Source organism: Protobothrops mucrosquamatus, unplaced genomic scaffold (genome assembly GCF_001527695.2).
Source record: "Protobothrops mucrosquamatus isolate PMUCROS unplaced genomic scaffold, P.Mucros_1.0 scaffold1910, whole genome shotgun sequence".
NCBI classification, from domain to species: Eukaryota; Metazoa; Chordata; class Lepidosauria; order Squamata; family Viperidae; genus Protobothrops; species Protobothrops mucrosquamatus.
In genome coordinates, this window is record NW_015388034.1 from 107,004 (window position 1) to 125,234 (window position 18,231).

The 18,231-nt window shown below is 44.4% G+C and overlaps 1 protein-coding gene across 1 annotated transcript in view; it reads left to right on the top strand.

Annotated features, from left to right (window-relative positions):
- ZSWIM8 (zinc finger SWIM-type containing 8) overlaps window positions 1-17,783 on the top strand; it is an 81,961-nt gene extending 64,178 nt beyond the window's left edge. Inside the window, exons 22-26 of the mRNA XM_015823553.1 lie at window positions 524-692; window positions 8,572-8,745; window positions 14,147-14,266; window positions 15,184-15,291; window positions 16,773-17,783. Coding sequence (XP_015679039.1) covers window positions 524-692; window positions 8,572-8,745; window positions 14,147-14,266; window positions 15,184-15,291; window positions 16,773-17,185 — 984 coding nt within the window. The 3' untranslated portion in view covers window positions 17,186-17,783. The remainder of the gene's footprint in view (window positions 1-523; window positions 693-8,571; window positions 8,746-14,146; window positions 14,267-15,183; window positions 15,292-16,772) is intronic.
- Window positions 17,784-18,231: the final 448 nt, after the last annotated feature.

The following is an 18,231-nucleotide window of genomic DNA, read 5'->3' on the forward strand; positions in this document are numbered from 1 at the left end:
CTGTGTTTGGATGGATCATCCAGCTTCGTCCACCAATTGCTATCGGAATCTCTTTTCTTTTATTTGAGATCATAATGTCTTGAGTGTAACTTATTAACACCAGGACACGGTTTTTTTTATTCACAAGTAGTTGGAGTTAGCCTTGCCTAACTAGAATGGGTACTATCTTTTGTCCGTGTCAACAAAAAGTCTTACATTTCTGAAATTACAACTTTCAAACTGTTGGCAAAGCTCTGGTATAAATTTTTACTTGATATTTTTCTATGAAAATACGCTCGGTATGTTTCTTCCTGCAGCTATGGATTATTTTCACATGCCCCTGGTCAAGGTTTCTTAGGTGACACCCCTAAGAAATATTACCTTTTAAAAAAAAATATTTTAATTTGGACGTCTTCCCCTTTCAGAACTCAAATAATGTGCAGGAGATGGTATTGTGGGTATGCGAAGGGCGGATTGCCCCTGCCCAAAATGTGGTCTTGCCCCTTTGTGAAGGAACTGGCAACTGTATCCTGTTTCTCTGCAGGGTGTCCACCCAGCGTTCATCGGGGCCCAGTACCCCTACTCGGTAACGACTCCGTCTTTGGCGGCAGCCGCGGTGTCATTTCCAGGAGTCGCTGTCCCTTCCATGACACAGATCGCCATGCACCCGTACCACGCTGAGACAGGGCTCTCTCTGTCTTCCAATGTAGCAAGTGAGTATTCCTATGCCAGGTGAAAAGACAGTTTAGCAGGATTTTTCTCTAACTGATCGTTGCAAATATTAACAATACTGTAGCATGGCTTCTAGTGTGGAAACGTCTAACGTTTAGTTTCCAACATCTGTTCCTGTGACTACAACCAACGAGAGTGTTAAAGTGTGTAGTGGGGTGCCCCAGGGTTCTGTTCTGGGCCCAGTGCTCTTCAATATCTATATCAATGGTTTGGATGAGGGGATAGATGGGGAACTCATCAAATTTGCAGACAACACCAAGCTGGCAGGAATAGCCAACACTCCAGAAGACAGGCTTAGGATACAGGAGGATCTGGACAGACTTGAACACTGGGCGCTATCTAACAAAATGAAATTCAATGGTAAAAAAAGCAAGGTTATATATTTAGGCAAGAAAAACCAAATGCACAGGTATACTATAGGGGTACCTTGCTCAATAGTAGTAACTGTGAGAGGGACCTCGGAGTCCTAGTGGACAATCACCTAAATATGAGCCAGCTGTGTGCTGCAGCTGCCAAAAAGGCCAACACAGTGCTAGGCTGCATTAACAGAGGGATAGAATCAAGATCACGTGAAGGGTTAATACCACTTTACAATGCCTTGGTAAGGCCACACTTGGAATACTGCATCCAGTTTTGGTCACCGCGATGTAAAAAAGATGTTGAGACTCTAGAAAGAGTACAGAGAAGAGCAACAAAGATGATTAGGGGACTGGAGGCTAAAACATATAAGGAACAGTTGCTGGAATTGGGTACGTCTAGTTTAATGAAGAGAAGGACGAGGGGGGACATGATAGCGGTCTTCCAATATCTCAGGGGCTGCCCCAAAGAAGAGGGAGTCAAGCTATTCTCCAAAGCGCCTGAAGGCAGGACAAGAAGCAACGGATGGAAACTAATCAAGGAGAGAAGCAACCTAGAACTAAGGAGAAACTTCCTGACAGTTAGAACAATTAACCAGTGGAACAACCTGCCTCCAGAAGCGGTGAATGCTCCAACACTGGAGGTTTTTAAGAAGAGACTGGACAGCCATTTGTCCGAAATGGTATAGGGTTTCCTGCCTGAGCAGGGGGTTGGACTAGATGACCTCCGAGGTCCCTTCCAACTTTACTATTATTATTATTAAATAATAACAGTAAACTTTCACTATGCTGCTACCTTTTTCTTGGTGGTTGAGTTACAACTGTCAGATTTTTCTCACAATGTTCTGAACGTTTGGGGGCTGCGTTTAGTTTTTTTTTTTTCCAGTGTTGCGGTCGTAATTACCGAATGGCTTCCATTGGCAATGTGGCCCATCACAAACTATCATTTGCAACTGGTCATTTTACATTAGGCTGCAGATCGTTCAGCATCCTCACAATAAAGTATGAGGCAGGGAAAGGGAGGGAGTAAGCACAGTGCCGGTGCTTAGGGGTGGGGGAAAAAGAGAGAAGTGGAATGAGCAGTGGGAGCACTTAGGCAAAATATTGTGCTTTCCTTGCAAACAGGGATGAGTTTACAGCTGGAAGCAGTTGTTGGCACTGGAGGTTGCCTAAGCCACAGGAGATACCTCCCCCTTGCCTGGTTCCAGAGACCCTTGCACTAAGGCACCAAAAGGGGTGAAGTGCAAAACGAGGAAAAAGGACAGCATGCCTTACTCAGACCCCCAATCAGGCCTTATTCATAAGGAGCAGTGCAAAGTCAGAGGACAAAGCCTCTCACTTAATGATATGAAGGGACTTTGGGAACAATATAGATCCGTGGTGGCGAACCTATGGCAGGCGTGCCACAGGTGGCACGCAGAGCCCTCTCTGTGGGCACGCGTGCCGTCGCCCCAGTCCTAGGCCTTCAACTGGGTTTTATAAAACCTTTTCGCTTTAGGCCTCCGCCGCCGTGTGCAAAAAAAAAAAAAGGTTCAATTAATCAGTCAATTTCAACTTCTCGCGGGGAAAAAAAAAGATCTTGCAAAGTTGGAATTGATTAATTGAACTTTTTAGTTCCACCCAATCTGCCATTACCACCACAGCCATGCCCAGCCAGTTGGCCATGCCCAGCCAGTTGGCCACACCCATCCAATGGACCACGCCCACCCGGCACCCGACGACATAAGTGGGTTTTGGATTGCAGTTTGGGCCCTCAATCTCTAAAAGGTTCGCCATCACTGATATAGATAGTCCTTGGCTACGTCCATTTGTTTAGCAAGTGTTCAGAGTTCTGACAGCACTGAAAAAATGGACTTGTAACTGGTTCTTAAAGTTCTGGTCATTAGCCACGTGATCAAAATTTGTTCTGGGCCATCACTCGCTTGCAGCACTTCCTCTGCCTATGGCAGGGGTGTCAAAGTGCCGGCCCATGGGCCGGATGCGTCATGCCAAAACCGCACCCACCCCAGCTACGGCAATGGGGAAAAAGTCGCGATACGTTGCGACACGTCACATGACGTTGCGTGTTTGACACCCCTGGCCTATGGCACTTGCCCTCACTCCCTAGCACTCACCCATGACACATACCCACAGCTCTCAGCATAGCTGACTCAGGAATTCTGGGAGTTGAAGTCCATGAGTCATAAAAGAGCCGAGGTTGCCTACCCCTGCACTAGCCTATTTGCCTGTGACTCCTACCTCTTCCCATTTAAATGATCAGGATAGTGACTAAACTAGTAGATCAGCGAAACGCAGTGGACGTAGTATACTTAGATTTCAGTAAGGCATTTGATAAAGTAGACCACAACCTACTCCTTGGTAAGCTAGGAAAAGGTGGAATAGACAACATCACCACCAGGTGGATCTGTAGCTGGCTGACAAACTGTTCTCAACAAGTAGTCTTCAATGGCACCACATCCACATGGAGAGAAGTAAGTAGCGGGGTACCACAAGGCTCTGTCTTAGGCCCAGCACTCTTCAATATCTTAATAAATGACTTAGATGAGGGAATTGAAGGGGAACTCATCAAATTTGCAGGTGACACCAAACTGACACGAGTAGCCCACACCCCAGAAGACAAACTCAGGATCCAAAATCTTGACAAACTTGAACAATGGGCCCTATCCAACAAAATGAGTTTCAATGTGGAGAAAAGCAAAGTCTTACAATAAGGCAGAAAAAAACCCCAAAGGTACAAATACAGATTGGGCGAGATCTGGCTTAAAAACAGTAATTGTGAAAGAGACCTTGGAGTCCTAGCGGACGATCACTTGACTATGAGCCAGCACTGTGCAGCAGCAACCAAAAAAGCTAATACAATCCTGGGTTGTATAAACAGAGGCATAGAATCAAGATCACGCAAGATATTAGTACCGCTTTATAAAACCCTAGTATGATCACACCTGGAATACTGCAGCCAGTTTTGGTCACCATACTACAAAAAAAAGATATTGAGACTTTGGAAAAAAATTCAGAGAAGAGCAACAAAGGCGATTAAAAGCCTGGAGACTAAAACATACGAAGAACGGCTACGGGACTTGGGTTTGGCTAGTCTAAAGAAAAGAAGAAATAGGGGAGACATGATAGCAGTGTTCCAGTATCTGAGGGGCTGCCACAAGGCAGAGGGGGCCAAGTTGTTCACCAAAGCACCAGAGGGCAGGACGAGGTACAATGGTTGGAAACTGATCAAGGAGAGAAGCAACCTGGACTTAAGGAGAAACTTCCTGACAGTGAGGACAATCGACCAGTGGAACAGCTTGCCTCCAGAAATCGTGGGCGCTCCATCACTGGAGATTTTTAAGAAGAGACTGGACATTCACCTGTCTGAGACAGTATAGGTTCTCCTGCTTGAGCAGGGGGCTGGACTAGAAGACCTCCAAGGTCCCTTCCAGCTCTATTCCATTCTGTGGTTTGAAGTAATGAGATCACTTGATGTCACTTAGTGACAGAAATTCATATGCCCAAGATTACCTGTGTTTACACCACACCCCGAGCTCTACTTTCCCATCCCATTTGCATTCATGTTTAAGAGATGTTCTAGAGCAGGGGTAGTCAACCTTGGCTCTTTTATGACTCGTGGACTTCAACTCCCAAAATTCCTGAGCCAGCCATGTTGAGGGGAAAGGGCTCAGGAATTCTGTGAGTTGAAGTCCACGAGTCATAAAAGAGCCAAGGTTGACTACCCCTGTTCTAGAGATTTGATGTGTTTATGTGAATTTCAGTAAATCAGTTTCAAAGTTGGAGATTGAGGTTATGTTCCCATCACTTTACTGATTTAAACAGCAGGAACAGAAACAACCCCCAAAGCAGTTATAATTACCCTGATCCCAGGGTTCTTGGACCTAATCACAGCCCTTTTGTGATGGTGTCTTATTTCTGTCTCAGGTTCCCCAAAATAGCCAGAAGTCCAAAAATGTTGTCTGTCCTTGGGAAGTACTCAAAAGAACTTTTGTAGGCTTTGCTGACTATAGATTGCCCATTTCACCTGGAAACACTGATTTATGAAACCTTGAGACAAGGATGTTCTCCCTTCCCCCCCCCTCTCACACACACACACATACACACACACACAAACAGTTTTTCCTGAAGAAAAGGAGACATGCTCAAAACAAAATGATTTAACCGACAGATAGTACAAGCAACATACTGAAACATTTTTTTTGCCATGCAGAAAATTATTACAAAATTTATTTAAAAATGTGATTGAAATATAGCATTGACTAATTGAAAAAGTGCATCAGAAATACCAGAAGAAGGCAGAACATCTGAGAGAGGCAATGCCAGCAATATATGAAAAAAAAAAAAACATTCTCAGAGACTAAGTTATACTTGTTGATTTTTTCTAAGGCTAGATTTTAATTATCTGAAAAGAAGGGGAAAATAGAAAATTGAATAGGAACCCTACAATATGTGAACACATTCTTTTCTCATCAGCCTCTCCACTGTTGCAGAGAATGTCTCCAGTCTTATAGATAATGGAACAAAACAAGAAAAAAACAGATTAAATTGCTTTAATTTGATTGATGTTAAGTCCCATATGTATGCCGGTTTTAATGCCAACTCATAGATGTGAACAGAAATGTTTTAAAAGGCAGATCTTCAGTCTTGGGGAAGCAGTAAGCCACTTTCTAAACCTGTTTCAGATTAATGAAATGTTTTCAAAGTGTCTGTCTCTCCCCAGTGAAGGAAAAATTCCCAAAAAAGAGGGAAAAAATCATTTTAAGTTGCAGAAACATTTTAAGGTCTGATAGAGACTTTGGTATTTATTGGTGAGTTGTAGTAAATAATTTATCAACATTTATAAATGTATAAATGTTTTATAAATACGCAAGTACATTTCACCATGAGTCAAAAACTCAGTTTAACTTGGTCTCGGATATTATTCTCGGTGTTGGTTTTGGGCAGAAATCTACGCTGTGCAGCACTCAAATTGTAAGCTGTAATTTGACTTTGAATATCTACATCGAGTCCACAATTGTATTTAAATTCAGCATTTTAATTTCTGTTTCTATTGTATCACCCTCATTTCCTATCTGTATGAAGAATTTATCTGCTCGCTCACATAAGGTCACTTGAGTGGCGTTCCTTCAAGAATTTGCAAACCGATGGGATGTGGTGCTTGATGAAAAATAAGATTTTTATGCAAATTAATGAGTAAACGAATAAAATTAAGCTACTTAAAAATCAGTGTCTTTTGTGTATTACAAGTTTGTGGTAAGACGTTCAAATCTCCTTTGTGTTACCTAGAGAGTAGATCTAATTGCTAAGTTAAAAATTTGGCCAAGAAGTGTTTTACACCACTGTCTAATCCAGTGGTGGCGAACCTATGGCACGGGTGCCAGAGGCGGCACTCAGAGCCCTCTCTGTGGGCACGCGCGTTGTCGCCCCAGTCCTAGGCCCTTCAGCTGGGTTTTATAAAACCTTTTCGTTTTAGGCCTCTGCCGCCGTGTGCAAAAAAAAAAAGGTTCAATCAATCAGTCAATTTCAACTTCTCGCGGGGAAAAAAAAGATCTTGCAAAGTTGGAATTGATTGATTGAACTTTTTAGTCCCACCCAGTCTGCCGTTACCACCGCAGCTACGCCCACCCGGTACCCGACGATGCATAAGTGGGTTTTGGGTTGCAGTTTGGGCACTCGGTCTCTAAAAGGTTCGCCATCACTGGTCTAATCTGAATCAATTCACCCAGTCCATAAGTAGTATTGAGTTCAGGTTAAAAACTAGAACGGCTTCTTTGGATTTCAAGTTTTCAGGATTTTAGTGATAGGCAAAAAAATAATTGTTTCTATCCCAACATTTACTTACTTAAATGGAACAAAATGTGTTTCCTCAAATAACCCACCAATCTTTAAATGTCTCCCCAAAGAATACACAATATTCCATGCGTGTCAACAGAGTAGCACATGGGCAGTGATTACTATAAGGACTACTACTCCGGTACACCTGGAATATCTGCCTTCATATGTTTTCTCTTCTTTCCTATTGGTAACAAAAGTCTTCAGCCTGCCACGGCTTCCTGATCTTTGTCACTTCCCCTGAGATGTGGGTCTCAAATCTTCCTTTTTCTTATCCTTCAGTAGTAAGAACTGGGCCTTCGCTATCTGCATTTGTCCGATGGCCTGACATAATTGAATCCCATGAGTTCCTATTTTCATCTATGTTGCCAGGTTGTCTTTCTTACTTTTTGATGTTGCAAGAATATGTCATGAGATGTTATCTGGAACACTCCATAAAAACTGTGAGTCAACTAGCCTCCCCCTCTCATCAATTTCTGTGTAATTAAACCAGTGTTAACAGACATTGTGCCTTTAGGATTTCACTCTTCTGTTCTGTTTAAATAGAAGATGACATGTTAGCTTATTGCAAATACTTTTTTAGAAGTACTCGTATAGAGCAGGGCTTTTCAACCTTTTCACCCATTGTACCACTTTTAGGATATGGCAACATCCGAGTACCACCCGTCGCCTAGCAAGGTGTCAAAAACTTGACCAAAAAAAAAAAAAGGAAAAAAGTGATAAAGTACAGGTAGTCCTTGACTTACAACAGTTCGCTTAGTGACTGTTCAAAGTTACAGTGGCACTGAAAAAAGTGCCCCCCAAGGCACAGCCAAGCAAGACATCTGCCTGCCCACCCGGCGGCGCTCTTCTTCCTGTCCGAGGTTTTCATTGTTGTGAGCATTTCTGTTGAGGATTGGCAGTGGGGGTGGGGTGGGGGGGTGTTTGGTTTTTATTCCCCCCGTCTCCTGGGTGGTTGCAGCAGGTTTTGGTCACTTCACATGACCCTGGGACAGTGTGACCGTCATAAATAGGAATCAGTTGCCAAGCATCTGAATGTAAATCACAAGACCCTGGAGATGCTGCAACATTCCAGCTGATCGGCGCTTCTTCTGGGCTCAGCAGAAGCACCAGGATCATCGCTGAGCTCCAGCTGGAGCCTGGCACTGATCCTGGTGCTTCCGCTGAGCCCTGACAGCCCTGCAGCTCCAGCCATCTCTCGCTCAGGCTTGTGCGGTGCTGCCACCGGTCCAACTCATTCCCCTCCCTCGTTACCACTTTTCTAGGATGGTCGCGTACCACCTGCCAGGTGCCAATGTACCACAGGTGCTACCCGTACCACTGGTTGAAAAGCCCTGGTATAGAGAGGGGAGAAGTTCTGTCATTCCCAGTGAGGAGCTGGGACACGGGCTGTTTTGGTGTAATTTTTTTGCCTTTTACCAATATTATGCAAAATGAGAGAGGATAGAGAAAGGCTCAGGTGTTGGGAAACATCCCCCAAAATTAGGGAAATAAGTCCACTTTTAGAATGATCAGGCATACAGTGTTATAACCCAGTTTGTTTATTCTCTGCTACCATGTTTCCACCAGGTTAATTAATATGAATCCCTGACATGTATCCCATGTATAGCTGAAATCCTGTAGCTGATGTCTTTTGATTTCTCCCCTTTATGCGGCTGTTTCTTCTCTCCAGTAGGAAGTGTTCACGCAGGGTCTACTTTCCCAGCAATTCAAGGGACTTCCTTAACAAGCTTGTCTTCTCAGCCCAGCTCCCTTGTGACGGGGGGCTTTCCTTCGGAAGACGAACAACACAGCCAGCCGGTCAGTGCTCAAGGGTTGCACTATCTTCATTCCGCCTACCGAGTTGGTAAGGACCGCAAACGGTGATTCTTTCCGTGTTCTCTACCGGCATTCAGAGCAAAAGCGATGCATAATCTATTAACAACTACCTGGGAAGGCTTGCCTGCCCTGTCATTCGTAGATGGAAGCTTAGATTCCCTAGTTTAGCCTGGTGAGAGTACAGAGAAGAGCAACAAAGATGATTAGGGGACTAGAGGCTAAAACATATAAGGAACAGTTGCTGGAATTGGGTATGTCTAGTTTAACGAGGAGAAGGACGAGGGGGTCATGATAGCAGTGTTCCAATATCTCAGGGGCTGCCCCAAAGAAGAGGGAGTCAAGCTATTCTCCAAGGCGCCTGAAGGCAGGACAAGAAGCAACGGATGGAAACTAACCAAGGAGAGAAGCAACCTAGAACTAAGGAGAAACTTCCTGACAGTTAGAACAATTAACCAGTGGAACAACCTGCCTCCAGAAACAGTCAATCCTCCAACACTGGAAGTTTTTAAGAAGAGACTGGACAGCCATTTGTCTGAAATGGTATTGGGTTTCCTGCCTGAGCAGGGGGTTGGACTCGATGATCTCCAAGGTCCCTTCCAACTTTATTATTATTAATAATAATAATAATAATAATAATAATAATAATAATAATATTATTATTATTATTATTATTATTATTATTATTATTATTATTATTATTATTATTATTATTATTATTATTATTATTATTATTATTATTATTATTCAGGGGAATGAGAAGAGACACGGGATTAATTGTAGCTGCAGGAAATTGTATTCATGAGCAATTTTGTTCGTTGATCTTCCAACTTTCTGGGAGACCAGAAAGCAGTCTTAAAAATTGGGGGGGGGGGGCATAGACCCAATGGATGATCGCAAGCGATCAGGGTATTCATTCTGGATTCAGGACATTAAAAAAATGCATCTTCCTTAGTTCTGAAAACTCTGGCTGTCTCAATTCACTGCTCTGGGCATTTGGCCTTTCTCAGTGTTCTTGAACAATGATAAATATGGCCAATCTGAGTTTCGCTCCTTGTTAGAATGATAATGAAGTCCAACAGGCATGGACTATTGCAATGGGCTATGCATGGGGCTGCCCTTGATAGCCCCTTGGAAGATACAACTGGTGAAGGAGAATGCTGCAGCACAGGCAGGTATGCATCTCAACAGACCCATGTAGCATCTTTGGTCCGTGAGTCACCACTTGTCTTCCAGGTGCAATTTAAGGTGCTGCTTATTACCTGCAAAGCCTTTCATGGCATAGGCCAGTGGTGGCGAACCTATGGCACGGGTGCCAGAGGCGGCACTCAGAGCCCTCTCTGTGGGCACGCACACTGTCGCCCCAGTCCTAGGCCTCCAGCTGGGTTTTATAAAACCTTTTTGCTTTAGGCCTCCTCCGCCGTGCACCCAAAAAAAAAAAAAAAGGTTCAATCAGTCAATTTCAACTTCTCGCGGAAAAAAAAAAAGATCTCCCAAAGTTGGAATTGATTGAACTTTTTAGTCCCACCCAGTCTGCCGTTACCACCGCAGCCATGCCCACCCAATGGGCCATGCCCACCCAATGGCCATACCCAGCCAATGGGCCACACCCACCCGGCACTTGACAATGCATAAGTGGGTTTTGGGTTGCAGTTTGGACCCTCGGTCTCTAAAAGGTTCGCCATCGCTGGCATAGGACCTGGTTATTTTTAAAGGACTTTCCATCTCCCATAGCTCCTGTATGGATCAGGCAAAGTTCACATGCTTTCATCCATTAAGGAACAGGACCCAGTAGGGCTTCTCTGTTGTGGTACCTGTTGTTTAGAAAAAGCACACAAACGTCAAGCCATGTGCAAAAAAGCTCTGAGAATCTGATTCTTTTCCCAGGTTTTGGAACAGAATGGGGCAGGCAGGTCTTGTATTTTTGATTGCCTTTTGGTTGTTTTTCTTCTAGTGTTGGTATATTTTTTGGGGCTTCAGCTGTATTGTCTGGTTGTTTTTACTACACGCTGCTATAGATTTGGACCGCTTTATAAATTTCTAAAAAGAAATTAACATGGGAAGAAGATTCTCATGGGAATTCTTTTAATTACCAACACTAAAGAAGGCAAAAAAAGAGACTGACCCTCGTGCCAAACCTTTGTTACCCTTCCCAGTCTTTAATCTTTAACCTTTGCAGAGTCCCAAGGTTCTTCCTTTTTTAAAAAGAAACAAATCAATACTCTTCTAATTTAGCTTCTTCCCCATATGGTTTTTCTTTGCTACAAATTGTCCCACAGGCTGCTTTTCCCACCTTTTCCCATGGTGCAGGGGGCTTTACAATTAAGGCTTATATTTTAACAAGATGAAGGCCCAAAAGGTTGTCGGCTCAAACTTCTCTCTTTGCCTGTGTGGGAAGTGTGAGTGAGGAAGCCTTTGGCCCACTGGAGAGTTAAATTTGCTCTCCCCTTCAGGGATGTTGNCTGAATCTCTGGCAAAGTAGTGTGCTGTGGTTTCAAAACTGTGTGTATTGTTTTTGTTTCTGTGTGTTTGGAGTAAAAAGGTCTTGGCAGGCAGCTACGGAGCTGCTGCCAAGTTTCTTATCTGTGCATTGGTGTCTGGAGAAGTCTTTAAACCCTCGGCTGGCTGTTTGGGTGTGTGGGTCGGAACGGGGACAGAACAATTATGCAAAATGAGAGAGGATAGAGAAAGGCTCAGGTGTTGGGAAACATCCCCAAAAATTAGGGAAATAAGTCCACTTTTAGAACGATCAGGCATACAGTGTTATAACCCAGTCTGTTTATTCTCTGCTACCATGTTTCCACCAGGTTAATTAATATGAATCCCTGACATGTATCCATGTATAGCTGAAATCCTGTAGCTGATGTCTTTTGATTTCTCCCCTTTATACGGCTGTTTCTTCTCTCCAGTAGGAAGTGTTCACGCAGGGTCTACTTTCCCAGCAATTCAAGGGACTTCCTTAACAAGCTTGTCTTCTCAGCCCAGCTCCCTTGTGACGGGGGGCTTTCCTTCTGAAGACGAACAACACAGCCAGCCGGTCAGTGCTCAAGGGTTGCACTATCTTCATTCCGCCTACCGAGTTGGTAAGGACCGCAAACGGTGATTCGTTCTGTGTTCTCTGCTGGCATTCAGAGCAAAAGCGATGCATAATCTATTAACAGCTGCCTGGGAAGGCTTGCCTGCCCTGCCATTCGTAGATGGAAGTTTAGATTCCCTAGTTTAGCCTGGTGAGAGTACAGAGAAGAGCAACAAAGATGATTAGGGGACTGGAGGCTAAAGCATATAATGAACGGATGCTGGAATTGGGTATGTCTAGTTTAACGAAGAGAAGGACGAGGGGGGACAGGATAGCAGTCTTCCAGTATCTCAGGGGCTGCCACAAAGAAGAGGGAGTCAAGCTCTTCTCCAAAGCGCCTGAAGGCAGGACAAGAAGCAACGGATGGGAACTAATCAAGGAGAGAAGCAACCTAGAACTAAGGAGAAACTTCCTGACAGTGAGAACAATGAACCAGTGGAACAACCTGCCTCCAGAAGCGGTGGATGCTCCAACACTGGAGGTTTTTAAGAAGAGACTGGACAGCCATTTGTCTGAAATGGTATAGGGTTTCCTGCCTGAGCAGGGAGTTGGATTAGATGACCTCCAAGGTCCCTTCCAACTTTATTATTATTATTATTATTATTATTATTATTATTGTTGTTGTTGTTGTTGTTGTTGTTGTTGTTGTTATCATTATTATTATTATAAATAATTCAGGGGAATGAGAAGAGACACGGGATTAATTGTAGTTGCAGGAAATTGTATTCGTTAACAATTTTGTTCATTGATCTTCCAACTTTCTTGGAGACCAGAAAGCAGTCTTAAAAATTGGGGACCGTAGACCAAATGGATGATCGCAAGCAATCAGGGTATTCATTCTGGATTCAGGACATTAAAAAAATGCATCTTCCTTAGTTCTGAAAACTCTGGCTGTCTCGATTCACTGCTCTGGGCACTTTCTCAGTGTTTTTGAACAATGATAAATATGGCCAGTCTGAGTTTCGCTCCTTGTTAGAGTGATAATGAAGTCCAACAGGCATGGACTATTGCAATGGGCTATGCATGGGGCTGCCCTTGATAGCCCCTTGGAAGATACAACTGGTGAAGGAGAATGCTGCAGCATAGGCAGGTATGCATCTCAACAGACCCATGTAGCACCTTTGGTCCGTGAGTCACCACTTGCCTTCCAAATGCAATTCAGGGTGCTGTTTATTACCTGCAAAGTCTTTCATGGCATAGGCCAGTGGTGGCGAACCTATGGCACGGGTGCCAGAGGCGGCACTCAGAGCCCTCTCTGTGGGCACGTGCGCCGTCGCCCCAGTCCTAGGCCTCCAGCTGGGTTTTATAAAACCTTTTCGCTTTAGGCCTCTGCCGCCGTGCGCCAAAAAAAACCCAAAAAAAAGGTTCAATCAGTGAATTTCAACTTCTCGCGGAAAAAAAAAAGATCTTGCAAAGTTGGAATTGATTGATTGAACTTTTTAGTCCCACCCACTCTGCCGTTACCACCGCAGCCACGCCCACCAATGGGCCATGCCCACCCAATGGGCCACATCCACCCGGCACTCGACAATGCATAAGTGGGTTTTGGGTTGCAGTTTGGACCCTCGGTCTCTAAAAGGTTCGCCATCGCTGGCATAGGACCTGGTTATTTTTAAAGGACTTTCCATCTCCCGTAGCTCCTGTATGGATCAAGCAAAGTTCACATGCTTTCATCCATTAAGGAACAGGGCCCAGTAGGGCTCCTCTGTTGTGGTACCTGTTGTTTAGAAAAAGCACACAAACGTCCAGCCATGTGCAAAAAAGCTCTGAGAATCTGATTCTTTTCCCAGGTTTTGGAACAGAATGGGCAGGCAGGTCTTGTATTTTTGGTTGCCTTTTTGGTTGTTTTTCTTCTAGTGTTGGTATATTTTTTGGGGCTTCAGCTGTATTGTCTGGTTGTTTTTACTACACGCTGCTATAGATTTGGACCGCTTTATAAATTTCTAAAAAGAAATTAACATGGGAAGAAGATTCTCATGGGAATTCTTTTAATTACCAACACTAAAGAAGGCAAAAAAAGAGACTGACCCTCGTGCCAAACCTTTGTTACCCTTCCCAGTCTTTAATCTTTAACCTTTGCAGAGTCCCAAGGTTCTTCCTTTTTTTAAAAGAAACAAATCAATACTCTTCTAATTTAGCTTCTTCCCCATATGGTTTTTCTTTGTTACAAATTGTCCCACAGGCTGCTTTTCCCACCTTTTCCCATGGTGCAGGGGGCTTTACAATTAAGGCTTATATTTTAACAAGATGAAGGCCCAAAAGGTTGTCGGCTCAAACTTCTCTCTTTGCCTGTGTGGGAAGTGTGAGTGAGGAAGCCTTTGGCCCACTGGAGAGTTAAATTTGCTCTCCCCTTCAGGGATGTTGGCGTTGGAGATGCTTGGTCGCCGGGCTCACAATGACCACCCCAACAACTTCTCACGCAGCCCCCCCTACACAGAAGATGTGAAGTGGCTCCTGGGACTAGCGGCCAAATTAGGTAAGATCCGTAGACACCCTAATGTGAAGGGGAGGGAAAATGCACCCCAAGGCATATCTAGAGTGTTGTAATTTATTGCCTAAAAATTGCTAGAGCCGCTGATTTCTGTGGTGAAAAGTAGTCAGTAAAAATTAAGGGTGCTTCTAGTACATTTTCCAGCTTGAAATCTTCAATGTAATAAGTTGGCAGCTGTTTTTTTAAAATGTTATTTACAGTTGTTAGTTGCGAAGTCGTGTCCGACCCATCGCAGCCCCATGGACAACGTTCCTCCAGGCCTTCCTGTCCTCTACCATCTTCTGGAGTCCATTGAAGCTCACGCCTATTGCTTCAGTGACTCCGTCCAGCCACCTCATTCTGTGTCGTCCCCTTCTTCTATTGCCCTCAATCTTTCCCAGCATTAGGCTCTTCTCCAGTGAGTCCTTCCTTCTCATTAGGTGGCCAAAGTACTTGAGTTTCAACTTCAGGATCTGGCCTTCTAAAGAGCAGTCGGGGTTGATCTCCTCTAGGACTGACCAGTTTGATCGCCTTGCAGTTATTTACAGTACAGGTGTCTTAAAAGTTAAAAAGAGAATTTAAAGCTGGTTGCCTTTGGCATCAAGTGGCTCTCTGTAGATCCTATCCCGCATTATTTTTAATTGCCAGTGGTTGAAAAATAATTGATAATAGATCTTATCCCCTTTTCTTGGGTACAGTCTCCAAGATAGCTGCTGGTTTTGTTCTCCTTTCAGAAAAGGAACATCTCTCAACTCACTTACTCATTCAATCCCTCACTCACTCGAACGCAGGGACTTATTTCCTACGCCTTACTTTCTCAATTACTTTCGTAACTGCCTTTCCTCTTCGCAGGGGTGAACTACGTACATCAGTTTTGTGTCGGTGCAGCCAAGGGAGTCCTGAGTCCTTTTGTGCTGCAAGAGATCATCATGGAGTCCCTGCAGAGACTCAACCCTGCCCATGTCCACAACCACTTGCGCACCCCTGCCTTTCACCAGTTGGTGCAGAGATGCCAGCAGGCGTATATTCAGGTATGGACGGGCTTTCTTCTTCATGGTGAAAGTTGGTTGCTTTATCTAGGAATCTTTGTGAACTTGAAATGTTCTCCCTCTTTTGGGAGAACGGAGCAATACGGCTGTTGCGGAACATAATTACGTGAGATCAGTTGTAAGCGGATTAAGGCAGCAGGTTATTCATGTCGGGTTTTCCCAACTTTCCCATTTTTTTCTGAAGAACTACCAGAAGAGGGACTTCGTGATTCCACCTCTCATTTTGTGGGAAACATTTGGTCAGGCAGTACAGGTTACTTGTTGATTCATTGGGAGACCTTTCTCTTGGCTTTCCTTCTACTTGGCATATGGCACCCCCCTGGATAAGCCCTCTTCGAACTGGGGGGCTTAGCAAGATTGAGTCTCAGTCGTTGTTGGAGGAGCACAACAGAGGGGCACAGCAGAGGCATTTAGGCTAGTGAATCCAATTCTGTATTATTGTCAAGAAAACTAGAAGGATACATCCAGGGAAATTACCAGGAGTTGACTTGGTCTTAAAGCAGAGGTCACCAACCTTTTCATGCTGGGGAAGGGAGCAGCTGGGAAATTTGTGTGTGCGCCCGTGTGTGAACGGGGCCACGTGTGAACAGGGTTGCGTGCACCCGCACAGGGCTAGTGGCCGTTTGCGCATCGCGCAGGAGCTAGCCACCACTGCAGCTAGCCCCATGAACATGCGCAAATGGGTCCACGGGCGCTAGTAGGTAGTGGGCCACGGCCCATAGGTTGGGGGACCCCTGTCTTAAAGCACCTTTACTCTTCCCTCTCCTAGCTCTGCCTGTCACCTCTTTTTCTGAGGTGGGATCTCAGGAGATACAGAACTGTGGTGGCCAAGACCTAGCTTTAGATTTCTGCCCACCCATTAATACTTTAGGATTGATTTGTATGTTTGCCCATTATTTTATCTTCTACCCAAAGTAACTATGAGACTAACTGTACAGTTGGGAGGGACCGGGTCACTTTGAGCATTTTGGAGAAGGGTGAGAGAAACGTAGTGTAAGAAGAAGATGGACCATTGAACTGTTTTGGCATTTATCTATACAATTGGGAACCGTAATAAGTCCATCTAGATTGGGGTGGGCAACTGTGGGCAGCTCCTTCAACCTGTGGGCTTCAAATTCCTAGAATTCCTGAGCCAGCCATACTGTTTTAGGCATTCTGGGAGTTGAAGTCCACAGAAAGGTCATAAAGAGGCCCTAGTTGCTACCACTGATCTAGATTCCTATGGCTCCTCATAGAGCAGTGTTTCTCAACCTTGGCAACTTTACGATGTGTGGTCTTCAACTCCCAGAATTCTCCAGCTAGTGTTGCTAGCTGGACAATTTTGGGAGTTGAAGTCCACACATCGTAAAGTTGCCAAGGTTGAGAAACACTGTCATAGAGGGAAGGCACTCTTCGGATTACAAAATGGGTTGTTCCACCAGAAACTGTATTTCATCCCTGTTTTTATCTTGGTTTTCCCCAAGTACATCCATCATCGTCTGATCCATCTCACTCCAGCGGACTACGACGACTTTGTGAATGCCATCCGCAGCGCCCGAAGCGCCTTCTGCCTGACTCCGATGGGCATGATGCAGTTCAACGACATCCTTCAGAATCTGAAACGCAGCAAACAGACCAAGGATCTGTGGCAACGGGTCTCTCTGGAAATGACTACCTTTTCACCCTGATGCCCCCATCTTGCGTCCTTCCTTGTGGGATCTTTTTAATTTTAGCTATTTGGAAACCACTGATTCAATGTATTTCTACCATGACATTCCTTGTCCATGTGGCTGTGGCTGTGTTCTACTTCCCTCTTTTCTCTCCTCCCCAGCAAGTGAAGGCAAGGAAACTCTGTCTGTGTGCGTGTGTGTATGCCTGTGTGTGTGTGTGCGAGTGAGAGAGAGGGGGAGCTGGCTGATCACCGGTCGACAGTTTTTCGTCTTTTTCCTATATAGGGATGTCTTTATAAACGATCATCATTTCTGCCTTTTTCGCTCTCTCTTGCTGGGCGTGTATGCATGCACGTTAGGGGTAGGATCATAAGCCTGTTTCTTTTTGATATTTATTTTGGCATTTATAAATATGTATACTACTTTCTATACGGTTCTTAAAATTTCAGCCGTTACCGGGGCCAGAAGAGGCAAAGAGTTTGCTTTCTGCTCATCCAGGTTTTCCTCCATCGCAGTTCCTTCCTACTTCCTGCCACGGTAGAGAAGCTCAGCCTGAAAAAAAAGGTCCATCATCCAGCACAGCTTACCTGTTTGGATGGGCAAAGACACCACTGGAAGCATCTGGCCTCCGCAAGTATGGAACTGGCTGGTACGATTTCTTTGCTCTTAGATAAGTGATCTGAGGGCCTCCTCTTCAGACGACATAGGATATGGAATGGCTCCCAAGTTGTATAGTCATGTTCCTTTGGCTGAGATGTTAGCTCTCCTGTAATCAGTTTCTTATTCTTTGTTTCAGTTTCCCGATTAAAACCCTCATTTTTCTTAGACTGACTCTTTGCTCCATATTTCTGTTTTATCATGCTGACATCTAAAACAAAGAACTAAGAGTGCCTTAGAGTAGGGATTTTTTTTTTTTTTTTGGCAAAGAACTGAAACAGTACTGAAACCCGGTCTTGCCCCAACGATCTTTGAACCACACAACCTCTCACCACGAAGTAATAAGGAAACTTGGTCTTAAAAGATAGGAAGATTCTCATCTGCTGCTTGTCCACGAGCAACTGAAATTCAGGCACGCGTCGCCCTGAAGCTGGAGAGTCCCGTTCAGCTCTCGTGGTTAATGGCTTTTGCTAGAACACATAACATTATTAAGTGCCCACGACTTCATCTGGTGGTAGTTTAATCCAGTAAACTTGGTTATTGCATTTTGTGAACACCACATATTTTTTTTTTTTTTTTTGCCTGACTTCAATTTTTGCCGATCACTTTTCCTGGT